The 17,841-nt window shown below is 46.1% G+C and overlaps 1 protein-coding gene across 1 annotated transcript in view; it reads left to right on the top strand.

Moving 5' to 3' along the window:
• Window positions 1-216: 216 nt before the first annotated feature.
• DNAH5 (dynein axonemal heavy chain 5) overlaps window positions 217-17,841 on the top strand; it is a 189,285-nt gene continuing 171,660 nt past the window's right edge. Inside the window, exons 1-3 of the mRNA XM_081206728.1 lie at window positions 217-461; window positions 14,313-14,447; window positions 16,973-17,057. Coding sequence (XP_081062854.1) covers window positions 336-461; window positions 14,313-14,447; window positions 16,973-17,057 — 346 coding nt within the window. The 5' untranslated portion in view covers window positions 217-335. The remainder of the gene's footprint in view (window positions 462-14,312; window positions 14,448-16,972; window positions 17,058-17,841) is intronic.

Here is a 17,841-nt window from a genome sequence, read left to right as displayed (position 1 = left end):
AGCAGCATTTAAAAAAGAAGGTTGCACTTGATAGACAGGCCTTTTTTGAGGATTTACTAGGAACGTTTCGGAAGGGGCAGCTCAGAGGCAGGCCAAGAAAAGCGGGTTGGGGGGAGAAGCAAGAAAGAGCAGCAGCAGCAGCCTTGCAAAGTGTCTGAGGATTCAAGGCTCACCATGGAAACAGCAGCGGCAGCAAACAGGCCCGGGTAGCTGGCGCTTCAGCCAAGTGGGCAGCGGCAGGAGGCGCTTTGCTCTCTCTCTCTCTCTCTCTCTCTCTCTCTCTCTCTCTCTCTCTCTCTCTCTCTCTCTCTCTCTCTCTCTCTCCAAGGCCAGCGATGGAGAAGGGGGAAGGGGGTCACCAAACGTCGGCCGTCGCCCTCGCGAGCAAGTTGGGCTCCCAAGCACAGCATCCCAGACCGACTCAGCCCATCGCGCCGATGGAGAACATCAAAGAGATGCAGGTGAGAATCTTCGCGCTGGTCCTTCCTTGCTCTCCGGGATGCTTTTGCTGCGCGAAGGAGACCCTTCCAGGGGGACCCTGGAGACGCAGAGGCGGGGAAGCTGCTTCTGCGCCCGGATCTCCTAGCCGAGTTTGTTCCGGGGTTTTTAACAAAGCATGCAGAAAGAGGGGATTTCTGGGGGTACAGCTCCCTCGTCCCGGGTGGCAATCTGCACCTGTGGACGTGTAGGGTAGGGATTTCTTCTTGTTATTAGAACTGGGAAAGAGGTTTTTATTTTATTTTTTATTTTTGCTGCTGCTCGACATGCCAGGGCGCCAGAAGCTGCATCCGCAGAAACTCCTTCTCCCGCATATCTCTTCCGAGTTGGTGCTGTTTGGCTGCGCGAGAACAAACTTTGCCTCCCTGCGAAATGTACTCACAAGGAAGGAGGTGGGGGGCGGGAGGGAGGGACTTGGAAAACAACATGCAAAGACAGAAATGGGCATTTGAGAAGAAGGTTGAAGAATATTGACTGCCTTCGGGCAATGTCAGCTGGGGAAGAGTCCCATATGCACACAATCTGCCCAGAAACGTGTGAGGAGAAGCGCTTACCTGTTTTGAGGGCAAGTGCGTCTTCAAATTTGGTCACTCTATTTCCCTAAGGGTGTTTACCTTTGCTGTGTGCCATATCTTTCCCTACTGCTTATAGGAACTTTGGGGAGTTTAGAGTTTAGTGTATTCATTTCTGTCTCTAACCTTTCTTCTAGCTTAAAGGTAAAGGTAAAGGGACCCCTGACACTTAGGTCCAGTTGCGGATGACTCTGGGGTTGCGGTGCTCATCTCACTTTATTGGCCAAGGGAGCCGGCGTACAGCTTCTGGGTCATGTGGCCAGCATGACAAAGCCGCTTCTGGCGAACCAGAGCAGTGCACAGAAACGCCGTTAACCTTCCCGCCGGAGTGGTACCTATTTATCTACTTGCACTTTGACGTGTTTTCGAACTGCTAGGTTGGCAGGAGCAGGGACTGAGCAATGGGAGCTTACCCCATCTCGGGGATTTGAACCGCCGACCTTCTGATCGGAAAGCCCAAGGCTCAGTGGTTTAACCCACAGCGCCACCCATGTCCTAGTTTCTAGCTTAGGGTTTCCCAAACTTATGTCTCCAGCTGTTTTTGGACATCGCCCCTGACCCCTGGTCATGCTAGCTAGCGATTATGAGAGTTATAGTCCAAAAAAGGAGCTGGCCACCCAAGTTTGGGAAACCCTGTTAGCTCAAGACAATGGCCCTGGCTCTCTCGCTCCACCCCACTTCTTATTTTTATTTTTAAGCATCACAATAATCCTTTGAGTTAGGACAAGCTGAGAATGAGTGAGTGACTAGATCAAGGGCCCCAGACTGCCAAGTATTTTGTGGAAGGGACCAAAGCCCATACCAGAAGTTTAGATTTGTGCAGCTAACAGTTATGTAATAAAGTGCTTTGTGGCCCTAGTGCAAGTTAAAACCAGAACCACACACACAACATGGACTTTTTGCAGTTAGGAAAGTGACAGGGAAATGCCCGGAAAAGTGTGGAATGAACAAATTATTTGTGGAAGGATGTGTAAACACCCTGCAATTTAAACAGGATGAATGCACATTGTTATATGATTACCCCACCAACAAAAGGAATTCTCAGTAAAGACCAGATGTAGTCTAACCACTGCATAAGCTTGGTGCAAACAAATCAGGATTAATGCTCAGTAAGTTGGTCATCTGAAAGAACTCCCATTGATTTCTGCTGTGGCTCATTGGTAAGGCAACTGTTCTGTGGTGTTTGCCTTGTGGGCTTCAATCCCTAAAGGAGCTCTTCTTTGCCAATTGGATAGCTCAGCTGGTCAGAGCATGAGGCTTATAATGCGAAGGATGCAGGTTCAATTTTGTATGGACAGCTGCATATTTCTGCATTGCAGGGGGTTAGACTAGATGATCCTCAGGGTTCCCTTCCAACTCTACAATTCTCTGATTCTGTGACTGAATAGGGTTTGACTCTGGCACTCTCCAACCCTGTTCCAATAGCCTGACCACTCTACTGGCTCTAATTTTTAAACAGTGCTTGGTTTTTAAAATGAGAGACGCTATCTCTTAAACTTGCTTGCAAATAATAGTTAGGGATTTGAAAGCCCCCTCCTACAAATCCATTTGACAGAGGTTGTCTGTGGTTACTTAAAAGCAGAAGAACCATCAATATTTTTTGAAAAAACCCAGATGTCTATAGTTGAGCTGTGTACTATCCCTAGTCTTCTTCTTCTTTGACCATCACTCATAGCCAAGTAAGATTGTCTTCCATAAACACGGTTTTAACAATGAGTCCTTAAGTTACTGCGGAGGCCAATTCTGGACCCACACGTCCTTTCACAGTGGGGACATTGGTTCCCGGGCAGGAGTTGATCACGGTGTGGATTTGCCAAGCGTGCCTTCCTTGTTTCTCCCTTGCGTTCTGAGTTCGAGTGTCTTCAAAGCCCATGACACCTTTGGTAAAGGCTGTTCTCCAACTATCCCTAGTACATCATTCTGTATATTGGGACAAAGCTGGTGGTTTCCAATCTCCTTTGCCAATTTTCTGACTAGCAACCCTTTTCTGCCAGGGGGACTGCTAGATGTTGCCAAATACCTCTGAATCTGTGTGCACATTATTTCCTTTCGGGAACAGCTTCATGCTCATTTAAGAGCCCGCTTCCTTTGGCCCTGACCCAGCTATTGTAAGGACGATATAATTTGGATGCGGACTGCTCTGGTTAAAAGGGATCAAGCAGACATAATGGCTAGATGCTGAATCCAGAGTTTCTGGGATGCTTCTAATGTTAGAAGATCTGGGCATGCAGATGATAAACTGTGGCATTCTCTCTCTCTCTCTCTCTCTCTCTCTCTCTCTCTCTCTCTCTCTCTCTCTCTCCTTATGTGCCAGAGGTGTGAAAAGGGGATGCTGCTATTGTGTGGTGGCTGTAGTGTTGGATTCTTGGCGATAAAACTCACTGGGTGCAAAGCCAGCTCGTATCCTTTAGCCCAGGGGTAGGCAACCTAAGGCCAATGGGCTGGATGTGGCCCAATCACCTTCTCAATCCGGTCTGCAGATGGTCCGGGAAACAGTGTGCTTTTACATGAGTAGAATGTGTCCATTTATTTAAAATGCATCTCTGGGTTATTTGTGGGGCCTGCCTGGTGTTTTTACATGAGTAGAATGTGTGCTTTTATTTAAAATGTATCTCTGGGTTATTTGTGGGGCATAGGAATTCGTTCATCCCCCCCCCAATAGTCCAGCCCACCACATGGTCTGAGGGACGGTAGACCGGCCCACGGCTGAAAACGGTTGCTGACCCCTGCGTTAGCCCAAGCTATCGGAGAAAATTATTGCCGGGTTCCCTGGAGGAAGGGCCGGCAGGTTAACAAGTCTGGTTAATAGTTGACAAAGCAAAGTGATCTTTGAGCCCCGGGCCTCTCTTGCACTGTTTATGCAAAGATTCAGCCACCTGTAATGTGAAGGAGCATTCTGGCCAAATGTGTTTTACACCCACTCAGGTGGCATATGCGACAAAATGTTTGAGTGCTTCTGTTTAGCGTTCTAGGCTGCACATACTTGGGAGAATGTCCCATTACAATCAATAGGGCTTTCCTCAGAGGAGACATGTATAGGACTACACTATCAACTAGTGATGTCCCCTCATGCAACTTCATGCCCACTTCCCCATCTGATTTTCTGCCCCACCTCATCAGTACTCTGTGGGCACTAAGCACGTACAGTTCTCTCTGTTGTTTTTTTTTTTTTGGGGGGGGGCTGCTTCCTTCATTAGGGCTTTTCCCTTCCCATTTTTGTTTATTCCCAGCAACATTGAGGCTTCCTTACACCTGCTGCTACCTCTTCTGTCACAGGCCTCAGTGCTACAATTGCAATACGACGCAGATGAAACAATAGGCCAATTGAGGGGAAGGAGGAATTTAAACTTAAGTGTGCAAATGTTGAGTGTGGAAATGTGTTAAGGAAGCCCTGTCTGAGCTGTAAGGAATTTCATGCACGCAAGTGTGATTCAGTACCTGTATATTACAACACACTCACCATGGGAAAGACGTTGGTTCAAAGCACTGCATTATCTTGTCTGAGTTGCAAAAGATGCCCAGGGGTCTCTCACAGGGGAGTGATTCCATGGTGGTCAAAAGGTACCTGAACTGGGTCTAAGGAGTTAAAAACAAACGCTTTAAGGAAAGTGGGTTTTGAGGAGAGATATGAAGGACAAAAAAGGGTGCCAGTCAGGCCACTGAGCTGCCTTCCAATGCATTAAGTTACAGAAGAAGAAGAAGAGTTTGGATTTGATATCCCGCTTTATCACTACCCAAAGGAGTCTCCAAGCGGCTAACATTCTCCTTTCCCTTCCTCCCCCACAACAAACACTCTGTGGGGTGAGTGGGGCTGAGAGACTTCAGAGAAGTGTGACTAGCCCAAGGTCACCCAGCAGCTGCATGTGGAGGAGCGGAGACGCGAACCCGGTCCACCAGATTACGAGTCTACCTCTCTTAACCACTACACCACACTGGCTTGGGTTATGTTACCTTCGGGTAACGTAACTTATGGGTTGCAAATGCAGCAAACCCAAAAGTGTATACTTCCGGGTTTCACCGTGTATGCATGTGCAGAAGTGCTCTATCGTGCCGCGTGTGTGTGCAGAAGTGGCATCTCTAGATGTGGACTTTTCTGGGTATGTATGGCCCTCCGGAACCAATTAAATTCCTATCTGGAGGGTCCACTGTATTTTCTTTCTTCCCTGAGCACGTTCTACTGCACTTAACGAGTGAGGCCAGAAATAGTCTCCCAAGAAATCCAACTCTCCCGCCCCCACAGTTTGTTGAGTGCGTCTTCATACAAGACCACCTGCCCTCTTAAATTTAGAGTTGCATCTGGCAATGTGGCCATGAAACTCTAGTTGTCGACAGCCTCTAATTAAAAACCACCCTTGGTAGCTAACGTCGGTCAATTTCTCATAAGAACAGAAAGGAGAGTGCAAATCAATTTCATTATCAGGTCTGCCGGTGGCAACCTGCATTTTGCACTACTGTAAAGCAGGGTGCAAGGGACGCGGGTGGCGCTGTGGGTTAAACCACAGAGCCTAGGACTTGCCGATCAGAAGGTCGGCGGTTCAAATCCCCACAACGGGGTGAGCTCCCATTGCTTGGTCCCTGCTCCTGCCAACCTAGCAGTTCGAAAGCATGTCAAAGTGCAAATAGATAAATAGGTACCGCTCCGGCGGGAAGGTAAACGGTGTTTCTGTGTGCTGCTCTGGTTCGCTAGAAGTGGCTTAGTCATGCTGGCCACATGACCCGGAAGCTGTATGCTGGCTCCCTCGGCCAATAAAGCGAGATGAGCGCAGCAACCCCAGAGTCGGCCACAACTGGACCTAATGGTCAGGGGTCCCTTTACCTTTAAACCAGGATGCATGTATTATTATCTGTTACTGGCATTCACTTTCATGTCACTGAGTTCAGTTGAGCTCTGAAGTACCCCCTGTTTCCCTGGCTAACTGTGACCCCATTTCAATATGCTAGCTTCCAGCCTGTAAAAGCCTATCCTGTATTTGACATATTCCACATTATTTCCAGGTGCCAGTGGAGAAACGTCTGTTAAATAGTGGAAGGCTGGATAGTTCAGTTTGTTAGAGCGTGGTGCTGATAACTCCAAGGTTGCAGGTTCAATCCCCGTACGGGACAGCTGCAGATTCCTGAATTGCGGGGGTTGGACTAGATGATCCACAGGGTACCTTCCAACTCTACAATTCTATGAAATATAAGGCCACTGGTATAAGTAGGAGTGGAATGGGGAGGACCTCTTGCAGATACTGTCGCTCTTGTGGTTTCATTTTTTTCCTCCTTGAAACTGCACTTCTTCTTTTAAAGATATGTAAGCTTTTAATTTCCAGAAGAACTCAGATCAGCTCCAGTAGAAACCACAGATGAAACAGCGATGAATCTGTGCCTGGGCTCAGCCCAGAAACTGATATTCAGTCCCATGGCTGAACCTTGGAACATATGAAATAATTAATGATACAGTCGTTCTGTATCAGTTGCACTGGTTGCCTGACTGCTTGTGAGCTCAATTTAAAAGGCCAATGTTGGCCTTTTAAAGCCCCAGATAGTTTGCAAGGAGCTTGTCTGAAGTGCCGCTTGCCTCCATGTGAACCTGTCTGGGGCTTATGATCCGCTGCAGAGGGCTTGCTTGCAAGCCACTAGCAAGCACCATCAGATTGGCAGGCACGAGAGACAGGGCCTTTTCAGTGATGGTGCCATTGATGTGGATCTGCCAACCATTGAATAATAGAGTTGCAGGGAGGCACATTTGTCTCCCTGTTTTCTTTTAGGTGGGCCTTCCAGACCTCTCAAGTGTCCCTATTTTCCAGGGACAGTTCTGAATTTACAGAAGCTATCCTGGTTTATGATTTTATCCTGGAATGTCTCACTTTTTCTTAGGACATCCCTGTTTTCATCGGAGAGATGTTGGAGGGTATGGTAGGATGTCCCTATTTTCATCAGAGAAACGTTGGAGGGTGTGGAATAGGATTTTCCTATTTTCATCGGAGTAACCCAGCAGCACCTAAGCTCTGCGATTGAAGTAGAGTGTTTGAGGACTGGGACACTCTCAGGGAAATCAGAATGCTTGTTTACAAAGCTATCATACTACCAACCTTACTGTATGCTTGTGAAACATGGACAACTTATAAACGCCATCTCCAACTCCTCGAAAGATTCCAGCAACGGTGTCTCTGAAAAATGTTACACATCGCTTAGGAAGACAGGCGAACTAAAATCAGTGTACTGGATGAAGCAAACATGACCAATGTCAAAGCGATGATTCTTCAACATCAACTTTGTTGGACTGGTCATGTTGTGCGGATGCCTGATTATAATCTTCCAAAGCAACTACTCTATTCCAAACTTAAAAATGGAAAGCGTAATGTTGGTGGTCAACAAAAGAGGTTTAAAGACTCTCTCAAGGCAAATCTTTAAAAATGTAGCATAAACACTGACAACTGAGAAACACTGGCCTGCGAGCGCTCCAGTTGGAGAACAGCCTTAACCAAAGGTGTTTTGGGTTTTGAAGACGCTCAAACTCAGGACGAATGGGAGAAATGTGTTAAGAGGAAGGCATGCTTGGCAAACCCTCACCTTCATCAACTCCCGCCCAGAAACCTATGTCCCCACTGTGGAAGGACGTGTGGATCCAGAATGAATGAATGAATCTTTATTTGCATCAGCCATTGGCATAGCAATAAAACAACAACACGATATACAAAGAATAGAAATACAGATAAAAAGTCGATTATATAAAATACATTAGAGTTTTGGATCCAGAATTGACCTCCATAGTCACTTATGGACTCACTGTTAAGACCATGTTCATGGAAGGTAATCTTACTTGGCTACGAGTGATCGCCAAAGAAGAAAAAGAAGAATGGTTTTCTAGACATTTAAATTTCAATTTGCCTTTTGTTAAGGAAGGTAGGCTGGATGTTTAAGCCCTTGCACAAAGCTTCTGCTGACAGGACTCGTTAGCTGAATCCCACCCTAAAGAAATAATCAATAAGTACTCTTAAACCCTGTCACAAATGTTATCAAACGTCCACACTCATCACAGCCACAATCCTTTTCACCTCCTTGAATCTTGCCCATTGTTGAAATCTCCCACGACATCCTTGCAACTGAACATATATAAGTTCAATTACAGAGAGAGAAGGAGGCCACAATTTTTATTACTCAGCCAGCAAATGGCCCTCAGTGCAATTCTTCTGCTCGGAATCATATAGGAGTTGAGAGACGATGCTGAAAACCAGCAGGTCTGGTTTTAGCAGGAACATAAACTGGAGTCAAAGTCAGGGAAGGATTAATAGTAGTAGACCCAGGACATCTGGGTTTGAACCCACACTCAGCCACAAAGCTTACTTGGGGACATGGAGCCAGCCACCAATTCTTGGTCTAACCTACCTCACAGAGTTTTTGTGAGGGTGAGGGGTGGGAGATAGCTCTGAGCTCCTTGAGACAAGAGTGTGATGAATCTAGATATCTAGATCAATTAATTAACCAGGGAGTGTGACTCGATTTCCAGTCTAAAAGAAGAAGAATCCATATGCTCTCCCAGTTATAATGAGGGAGAGATTCTAAACTGGGCATAAATTGGGAGTTTGATGCATCTTGTCCCTAGAGAAAGATCAGGACTACCATGGTATGATGTTTACACCCAGCCTGCTATTTCAACTTACCTATTCTATATGCCCAGGTGCAAAAATTCTGAATGTTTCACCACATATCTGGGCGCAATGATTTTTTCTTGTGTTGGCACAGTCTTGTTGACTTTCATGGAAAGCTTAAGCTGTAATCTTCATGTCACAAAGGAATATTAAATCATTTTCTTAAACTCTGTGTGAGTTGTTTCTTTATACTGCAGCTTACACAATACAATGTATTTGCCACTGGGGGGCACCACAGTATTGCTTTTCTGCATTTTGCAGGGCAAGAGAAACTCACCCCTTTTCAAGTGTCTTCTCATAGCCTTGTAGGTGGCATCCTGCTGGCTGTGTGTTTTAAAGCGAAAGCTGGTTTTAGCTGCAATGAGCTGTTCGTCCTGGCACAATATTATCACAGCACTGCACAGCATGAACCAATTTAATTTTATATCCAAACTTAAGGGCTATCGGCTCTCTCTTTTCCATGTTTGCAAAACTAGTCTCTGAACACGGGAAACGTAGAATTCGTCCCCCCAAAATGCATCAAGGCCATTCGCTTCTCTGACACTGATCAGTTAAGCTGGCGTGATGGCACATAACATTGATGAACATTTCAACAGCTCAGGGAACAAACCTGTCAATGTTTCATGTCCATCTCCCGTGAGGATAGAGAGTTGTCAGTTTGGCTGGTATTTAAACTTCACACAGTCACTAGGAATGGGAATAGCTTTGTGAGGCAGACTGAAGTCCCAGGACGTGGGGATATTTGCATTTGCATTTTGTATTTTTATGCTGTGAACCGCCCTGAGATACAAATTAACTAACTGACTAACTAACTAACTAAAGGGTCAGGGAGGCATCTGGCCAGAGATGAGATGATGCGGGGTAATCAACAGACTGAGGAACGAGAATCTGAGGGAAGAAACCATCTTGAGAAAAGGAATAATAATAATAATAATAATAATAATAATAATAATAATAATAATAATAATAATAATTTATTTATACCCCACCCATCTGGCTGGGTTTCCCCAGCCACTCTGGGAGGCTTTCAACAGAATATTAAAATACAATAATCTATTAAACATTAAAAGCTTCCCTAAACAGTGCTGCCTTCAGATGTCTTCTAAAAGTCTGGTAGTTGTTGTCGTCTTTGACATCTGGTGGGAGGGCGTTCCACAGGGCCCTCTGCCTGGTTCTCTGTAACTTGACTTCTCACAGTGAGGGAACCGCCAGAAGGACCTCAGTGTCTGGGCAGAACGATGGGGGCGGAGACGCTCCTTCAGGTATACTGGGCTGAGGCCGTTTAGGGCTTTAAAGGCCAGCACCAAAACTTTGAATTGTGCTCGAAGTGGAGATAGCCCTCTCTAAAGATTCCATGTATTGAACAAGGGACTTACTTTAGGCAAAGCAGAGACTCTATGACTGAGCAACGCTCCTAAAAAAAGAAAGACTGAACTATTCCTTGATTAAAAACAACTATCTACCACATTTCACCATATTAGATTTCAGGGCAGTGCAGACCAAGATGGCGAGAGATCGTAGTAACGCTCATGGAGCTCTGTGTCAGAGACTGGGGTTCTGTTTGTGGCTGTATTAATTAAAGCCAGTGTAAGGTTTGACATCTTTTGACAGCCATTCACCTGTCTTGCCTCACAGAGCACAAGAAAGAAAGAAAGAAAGAAAGAAAGAAAGAAAGAAAGAAAGAAAGAAAGAAAGAAAGAGGAAAGTGTTGGCCAAGATCCATAGAGCAAACAAGACCAAAGATGAAGTGTGGTTAGAAAAGAGAGCACTGGAACAGGGACAGCTAAGATTGCTATGCAAATTTGGTGGTGTCATTTCAGAAGTCAACACTACCATAACAACACCACACCTATGTAGGGCTTGTCTCAGCAGCTCAAACTCCTGAGTTCTAGAGCTCCTGGTGGCTTCTCTGGGTGGGCCAGGCTCTGTTCACAGTCTGTTTTAGCTGTGAACATTGGCCACATTCCGGAATCTAAACCAATTTTCAAGGCACCTAATCTTAGCCAGAGATCCTCGTGCCCCAAAAGTTTCGACTAAGGGACTCTGAGCAATGCTGGCTTCCGATTAACTGTTAGTGAACTTTAGCTAGCAAAATGTTCAGAAGTGGGAAGAGACAACTTTGGAAACAAAGCATCAGCAGAGTTTTGAAGGTAAGCGCCAGAGACCCTCGCTGTTTTGCGGCTGGGAATTGCATACCAGCCAATTCTGGTTGTGCAATACAAGTGGATTCGGTGCTCTTGGGCAACAAACCTACTTCCCTCCCTGAATCCTTTGCAGTAAGGAAAGTGAGGGGGAAATGTGCTGAAAAGTACAGGAGAGTAAATGGGAACGAATGCTCAATAATCAGCATTTAATGGGATGATTGATTGACGTATGGTGGTGGGGAAGAATGAGTTGATTTTATTTTGCTTCATTGCGACTCAGGTTTTGTTTTTGTTTTTTAAAAAAAGGTGAAATTTATACTTTTAAGCTCATTTCCATTTTTAATTATTTTGCTTCCTGATCTTTAGAGGATGCTTGGATTTAGTCCTTTACTATGGATTCTGCTTGCATTTTTTTTTGCAGCTGATTTTTATGTGGCCATGTTAATTTTGATGCTCTATTTAGTTAAGTTTTCTAGAACGTAGAAATTCTCTCTTTTTTGTTTTGGTATTTGCTGTTTATTTAAGGTATTTAAGACCTATGCTGTAAACCGCTTAAGAGTTTTGTTTAACTACGAGTGGTATATAAATGGTCCAAATAAAAATAATAAATGAAGAAAATATGTGCTAAATCAGAGCAAATGTCAATATGCAGAAAACCCAGTTGGTGTTTGCTCCAATTCAGCAGTAAAGGCTGGGTTTTCCTAGGGGAAAGCACAGGTCTGGATAAGCTGCAAATGGAAGTATGGGCATGTGATTTTCTCCTGTATTCTTCAAAAACCAGTAGCTGGGGTGGGGGACGGGCATTGCAAAAGGTAAGAATGCTCTTTTGGGCCTCTTAGTTCTAAATCTCCCCTTCCACATCCAGAATCCAAAGGGATACCCTTCCACAACCCAAAACAACCATTTTATTGATTCAAAACAATAAAGATGATAAACGATTGCACACAGAGAGAAAGCACCGGATTGCTTAGAACTTTCTTGTTTTAACATGAGGTAAAGAGTTCTTGGAGAACAGATAGACGCTGGTTGTTTTCTTGCGTGAAGCTTCTTCTCTTTCTCTTATTTATTTTTAAAAATCCTTTTCCCTTTTCCATTTGGAGAAGAGTGACAGATCATTATTAGTGCATAATTTTTTATTATTACCTCATGAATTAAACTTCCGCCCATTATGGGCTCTGGTGATTTATGTATTTTGAATGGGAAAAATTCCCGCCGTAAAGACCGCCGCGTCTTCTAGAAGGTCTTTAGATATGGAATGACGGCTTGTTTTCAGCTATTTAACGTAGATGATAGATTGAGCTGTGTATATTGGAATCCTTATAATACCGTATCTTGTGATTCATGAGCTGATATTGCAGTCTTATTTATTTCGTGATGGATTGCTTTTTGTCTCAGTACCTTCATTGGCGAGTTGCAGGCCCCCCCTCCTTTTGTTATAAGCGAAATAGATCTATTAGCCATGGTAACTAAATGTAAACCCCAAAACTACAGAGAATTTTGTTGTTTTCATGTTGCTGATTGTGGGCTTTGTCAGGATTCCTGCCAGCCACTGAGGGGAACAGTATGTTACTTCTTAAATGTGATATCCTTCCTCATGTTTTTTTGAATGCAAAGACACCCCCCTGCGTCACTCCTATTGGCTTTCTGAAGCTTGGACCATGACTGAAAATGATAGCCTGAGACTAGAGACTGGCACACCCCCTCTGTAATGTTTTGTTTGTGGCAGCTTAGGTAACCTGTTGCTTAGCAGCTCTGGCAGCTGCTGCTGCTATTGTCAAACGGTCAAAGGCAATTTGCTGCCCGGGTGAAATGAGATCTCTCCATCTTTCAGGTTGCTTTTATCAAATGATTGGCTTTTGTTTTCCAACCCCATGGTGAGGACGTTTTCAGGAGGTCAAATGATGCATGGCTCATTTGGGCAACAATCGAAAGCCCGCTTAAATCTCATTTTGAGAAGCAGGCGTTTTGGAATCCGTTGGAAATAAATGAAGAAATAATTCTGTCCACTCAGCTGTCAGGAAAACAGTGCCTAACCAATCCCTTCCTGTGGGTACGTGGCAAAGCCTATGTGGCCCTCCAGATGTATAGAATTGTAGGGTTGCAGGAATACAATGCAGGAATCCTGCCCACAGCTGTCCCTGGGTGGGCTCGAACCACCAACCTTCCGGTTAACAGCCGGACACACTGATTCATTGCACCATGAGGTAGCTGGACTACAACTCACATCACCTCTGACCATTGGCCATACTGGCTGGGGCTGATGGGATTTGCAGAGGCGGAGCTAGCTGCTCAAGCACCTGGTACGGCACACATGCTGTGTACCCAGGGGCGGGGCTAGCTTCCTGCTGGGGTGGGGCTAGCCACCATGGGGGCGGGGCTAGCTGCCGTAGGGGGTGCCGCCCATGTCGAGCGTCCCAAAGGGGCTGCCGCCTACGGTGAGCATCAAGCATCCCAGGGGGGTGCTGCCGGTAGCAAGTGTCCTGGGGGGCAGCATGGCAATGTCACCCCCCTCAGGGATGAAGCCCAGGGCGGACCACCCCCTTCCACCGCCACTGGGGATTTGGAGTCCATCTGCATTCCTATCTCCCTTGACACTTCAGAGCCCAATTCTATACATGATGTGTTCATGATGGTGATGATTAATTGAGGTTATGTACCGCCCTATACTCGGAGGTCTCAGGGCAGTTCACAGAAAAGATTACAACATAAAAACAACATAAAAACATAAAACATAAAAACAACAACCCAATAACACGCCCCCCCCCCCAAGAAAAAAGCCACATTTTCAAAGGGTATAGATCAACCAAAGGCCTGGTTAAAAAGGAGCGTTTTTGCCTGGCACCTAAAGGTACATAATGAAGGCGCCAGGCGAACTTCCCTGGAGAGAGCATTTCACAGATGGGGGCCACTGCAGAAAAGGCCCGTTCTTGTGTTGCCATCCTCCGCACCTCTCAAGGAGGAGGAGCATGAAGATGGGCATCAGAAGATGATCTCAGGTTCTGGGTAGGTTCATATGGAAAGACATGGTCCTTGCGGTCCTAAGCTATTTAAGGCTTTATAGGTGAAAGCCAGCACTTTGAATTGGGCCCAGAAAATAATTGGTAGCCAGTGCAGTCGGACCAGGATCAGTGTAATATGCTCAAACCGTCTTGCTCCGGTGAGCAACCGGGTTGCTGAATTCTGCACTAGCTGAAGTTTCCGAACCGTCTTGAGAGGCAGCCTTACATATAAGGCATTTATACTTGGGGGAAAGTTCCCGTTGAACGAATCCGAAGGAACTTACATATGACTGCAGCCCTACCCAGTCAACAATGAGATTTCCCCCTCCCCCAAGAATATCACATGGAGTTTTTGCTTTTTCATTGATGGATTCAAGCATTGGGAATTTTTGAACTTCTAATGCAGGGCCTGGAAAGAAACGCTAAGTTCCCTCTAAGGTACTAATGGGAATCTTGTCCTTCCAGCAAAAGCTGAAGGAGGAAAAAGAGGCCAAGCGTGCTCACCTGGATGGCAGGCACGATTATATCCTGTCGATTGTTGCTTCCTGCGTGGATTTAGAGAAGGCTGAAGTGGAAGATGCAATCCTTGAAGGAAATCAGGTAGGCTAATGGATGTAGCTTCAGAAGGCAGAAACCTGCTGGGAGCGGAAAGGATTTAATGCCATGTTGATTGTGGATGCATTTAAGAACATGCAAGTTGGCGTGCGCCAAATGTTCACTCGCTTCACTGTAAATGGAGCAAAATGGTTTTCGAGAAATCCCTTCAGATGTTTTGTACACCAGTTTATTGCCTCTGCTGATGCTTTAGCATTCCTCCTCTCCTCCTGCTCAGTTCTGGGTCATCTTCCTGGAAACGGATGATCCCAGTGAGTCAGGAACATAATTTAAAATATTTATAGATCACCCTCCATCCTATTAGGATTCCAGGACGGCAGTTTATGCCTCGGTACAAATCACATTGTGAGTGTGAGGAGGTCACAAAGCTACAGAGCCGTTTCCAAGAGGGATGGCTTGCTGTAGCCAGCCGGACACCTTGGCTACCTGAGGCCAACTGAGGCTCCTGGGGGCTGTGGCTTTGTTATATTTAAGGGGAGTTTGGATTAGGACTCTTCTGCACCACTCTCAAAAATCCCTAATTTCTAAGGTGCCAATTGAGGTTGTCAAGTGAGCCCAGGTCATCCACAGGGCAGGAAGGAACTGGAGGCATGAAATGGCAATTAGCTTTTTATTAACAGAAAATAACACAGTAGAGTCCTCTGGCTTGTATTAATTTAACTGGGACGTTGCTAAAATTGACCACTAGCCCTACCCTAGCCTCTCATTTGGATTCCTCCCAAGCAGACGAAAGCTGCATTGAGTTTGGTGAGCTCTCCCTGTGGGCTTGTCTGGCAAGAGAGCCAGCAGGACTGGGGCTGCCCTGCTGTTGTGTAGCAAGGGCAACGTCTGACTGCTCTCTGAGTCGGCACTCACACTGTGACTTTCAGCTTCTAATCCTGTCCTGGAAGGCCCTCTTCCTGACGCCCCTTGATTGCTCAAACCCTCCACTTCTAGCACATCCCAGACTGCTCCTGAGAGTCCCACCACCATGATCTGGGGTCCAAGTCGCTATCTTGGGCAGGTGGCTCCCACTGCTCTTCCTCATCCAGCCAGTCCCTGACACCCTATCAACCAGTGACCTGAGTAGCTCAGTGAGGGTCTTACCCAAGGGTGAGTGGGAAGCCTGGGTGTCAAAACAGTCCCAAACCCTTGTGGGCAAGACCTTTTTAAGGCAGCCTTTCTCAACCTGTGGGTCCCCAGATGTTGTTGAACTGCAACTCCCATCACTCCTAGCTAGCAAGGCCAGAGCTCAGGGATGATGGGAGTTGTAGTCCAACAACATCTGGGGACCCACAGGTTGAGAACCACTGTTTTAAGGTCTTCTTCTCCTTGTGAGATCCTGTGGTACAATCCCTTCCCATGAGAGCACACAAGAGCACAGGGAAGTGCAATTCAGACCTCCCCAATGATTTCCTGGTCACATGCCATCGGGCAACGTTGACCCGTTTGCAGTTAGTTGTGCCTGGAATGAGCTTAAAACATCAGCAGACTCAACTACACTATCAGGGCTTGTTCACACAGGGGTGGAGGAAGGGGTGTGTGTGTGGGGGGCAGTCTGCCCCGGGTGTCACCATTGAGGGGGGTGACAAAATGCTGGGCGGTAGTCACTGCAGGGCTTGCAGCACGCCCGAGCCACACGTCTCTCTGAGAACCCATGTGGTGTAGTGGTTAAGAGCGGTAGTCTCGTAATCTGGGGAACCGGGTTCGCTTCCCCGCTCCTCCACATGCAGCTGCTGGGTGACCTTGGGCCAGTCACACTTCTCTGAAGTCTTTCAGCCCCACTCACCTCACAGAGTGTTTGTTGTGGGGAGGAAGGGAAAGGAGAATGTTAGCCACTTTGAGACTCCTTAGGGTAGTGATAAAGCGGGATATCAAATCCAAACTCTTCTTCTTCTTCTCCTGGGAGTGATGTGGTGGCTTGGAAGCCCGCAGGCTCTGCGCTGCCCCAAACGGTCCACCCTCCACCTCCCCCTCAGCTGTAGGGCGGCTGAGTGGGAGGAGCCAGGCAGACTCCTTGGAGGCCCTGCGGAATGTCCTGCCCCGGCTGGCCCCACCCCTGGGCACAGGGCACGTGCGCCACCCCAGGCGCCTGATCAGCTTGCTCCACGGCTGTGTCCACACTAACCTTTGTGCTGCTCTTTTTCACCCCGTAGCTTTCCCTGTGAAAACCCGCTCTTTAAAGCTCAATTGGAGGAAACGGCAATTTGTGGGAAACATGATGTTTGCTCCGATGGAGCACTAAAGAGTGGGTTTTCGCAGAGAAAGCTCTGGTGCAAATAAAATAAAATAAAATAAAATGCTTGGGCACAGAGCTTTTAAGCACAGACCTGTGCCTGGAAAGAGCAGATAGGCCCCCAAGGTGTTGAAAGCATGTGCAGGTTGTTGAAAGACCTGATTTCCATACTCTCTGCAAGTGCATGCAAAGATTCTGACACATGGACACATTTAGCTCTTGCTATGTCTCGTAGCAAGGCACTGATATACATTTAACTTTGAACTGTTAACTACAAATTATGAACTTTTAACAGATAGAGCGTATTGATAAATTCTTCATTGCTGGAGGCTTTCGTCACGTCATGTTCTACTATCAAGAGATGGAAGCAACGGAAACAGGTAGGGAAAGTATTGCCCATACTTCTTTAGGAGTCAAAGATACAACCCATCAGCTCTTTACACACACCGGATGTGCCTTTTAAAAGGTTATTTTATTTTTTTGAAATCATTTTTATTTGATTTCACAAATATAAATTTACAACAATCCAAATGCATATACCTATCTAGAGATTGCTCTGAATCTCGAGACTCCCCCATCTACTTCATGGGTCCTATTGTCAACATTTACAAATGCAGTATTATTCCATAATCTATATTATGTATCCATCCATATTATCCACAGTATTTGTTACATTACAAGTGGGAATTAAACCCTGCTAATGGTTGTTGAAATATCAATAACCTCAGATATGCAGATGACACAACCTTGATGGCAGAAAGTGAGGCGGAATTAAAGAACCTTTTAATGAGGGTGAAAGAGGAGAGCACAAAATATGGTCTGAAGCTCAACATCAAATAATAGCAGTAGTAGCAGTAGTAATAAAGCAATAAAACATCAAACATTAAAAGCTTCCCTAAACAGAGCTGCCTTCAGATGTCTTCTAAAAGTCAGATAGTTGTTTATTTCCTTGACATCTGATGGGAGGGCGTTCCACAGGGCGGGCGCTACTACCGAGAAGGCCCTCTGCCTGGTTCCCTGTAGCTTCACTTCTTGCAGTGAGGGAACAGCCAGAAGGCCCTCAGAGCTGGACCTCAGTGTCCAGGTTGAATGATGGGGGTAGAGATGCTCCTTCAGGTATACTGGGCCGAGAACGTTTAGGGCTTTAAAGGTCAGCACCAATAC

Source organism: Podarcis bocagei (genome assembly GCF_964188305.1).
Source record: "Podarcis bocagei genome assembly, chromosome: 8".
Taxonomy (NCBI): domain Eukaryota; kingdom Metazoa; phylum Chordata; class Lepidosauria; order Squamata; family Lacertidae; genus Podarcis; species Podarcis bocagei.
This window is presented reverse-complemented; position numbering and strand designations above follow the sequence as displayed.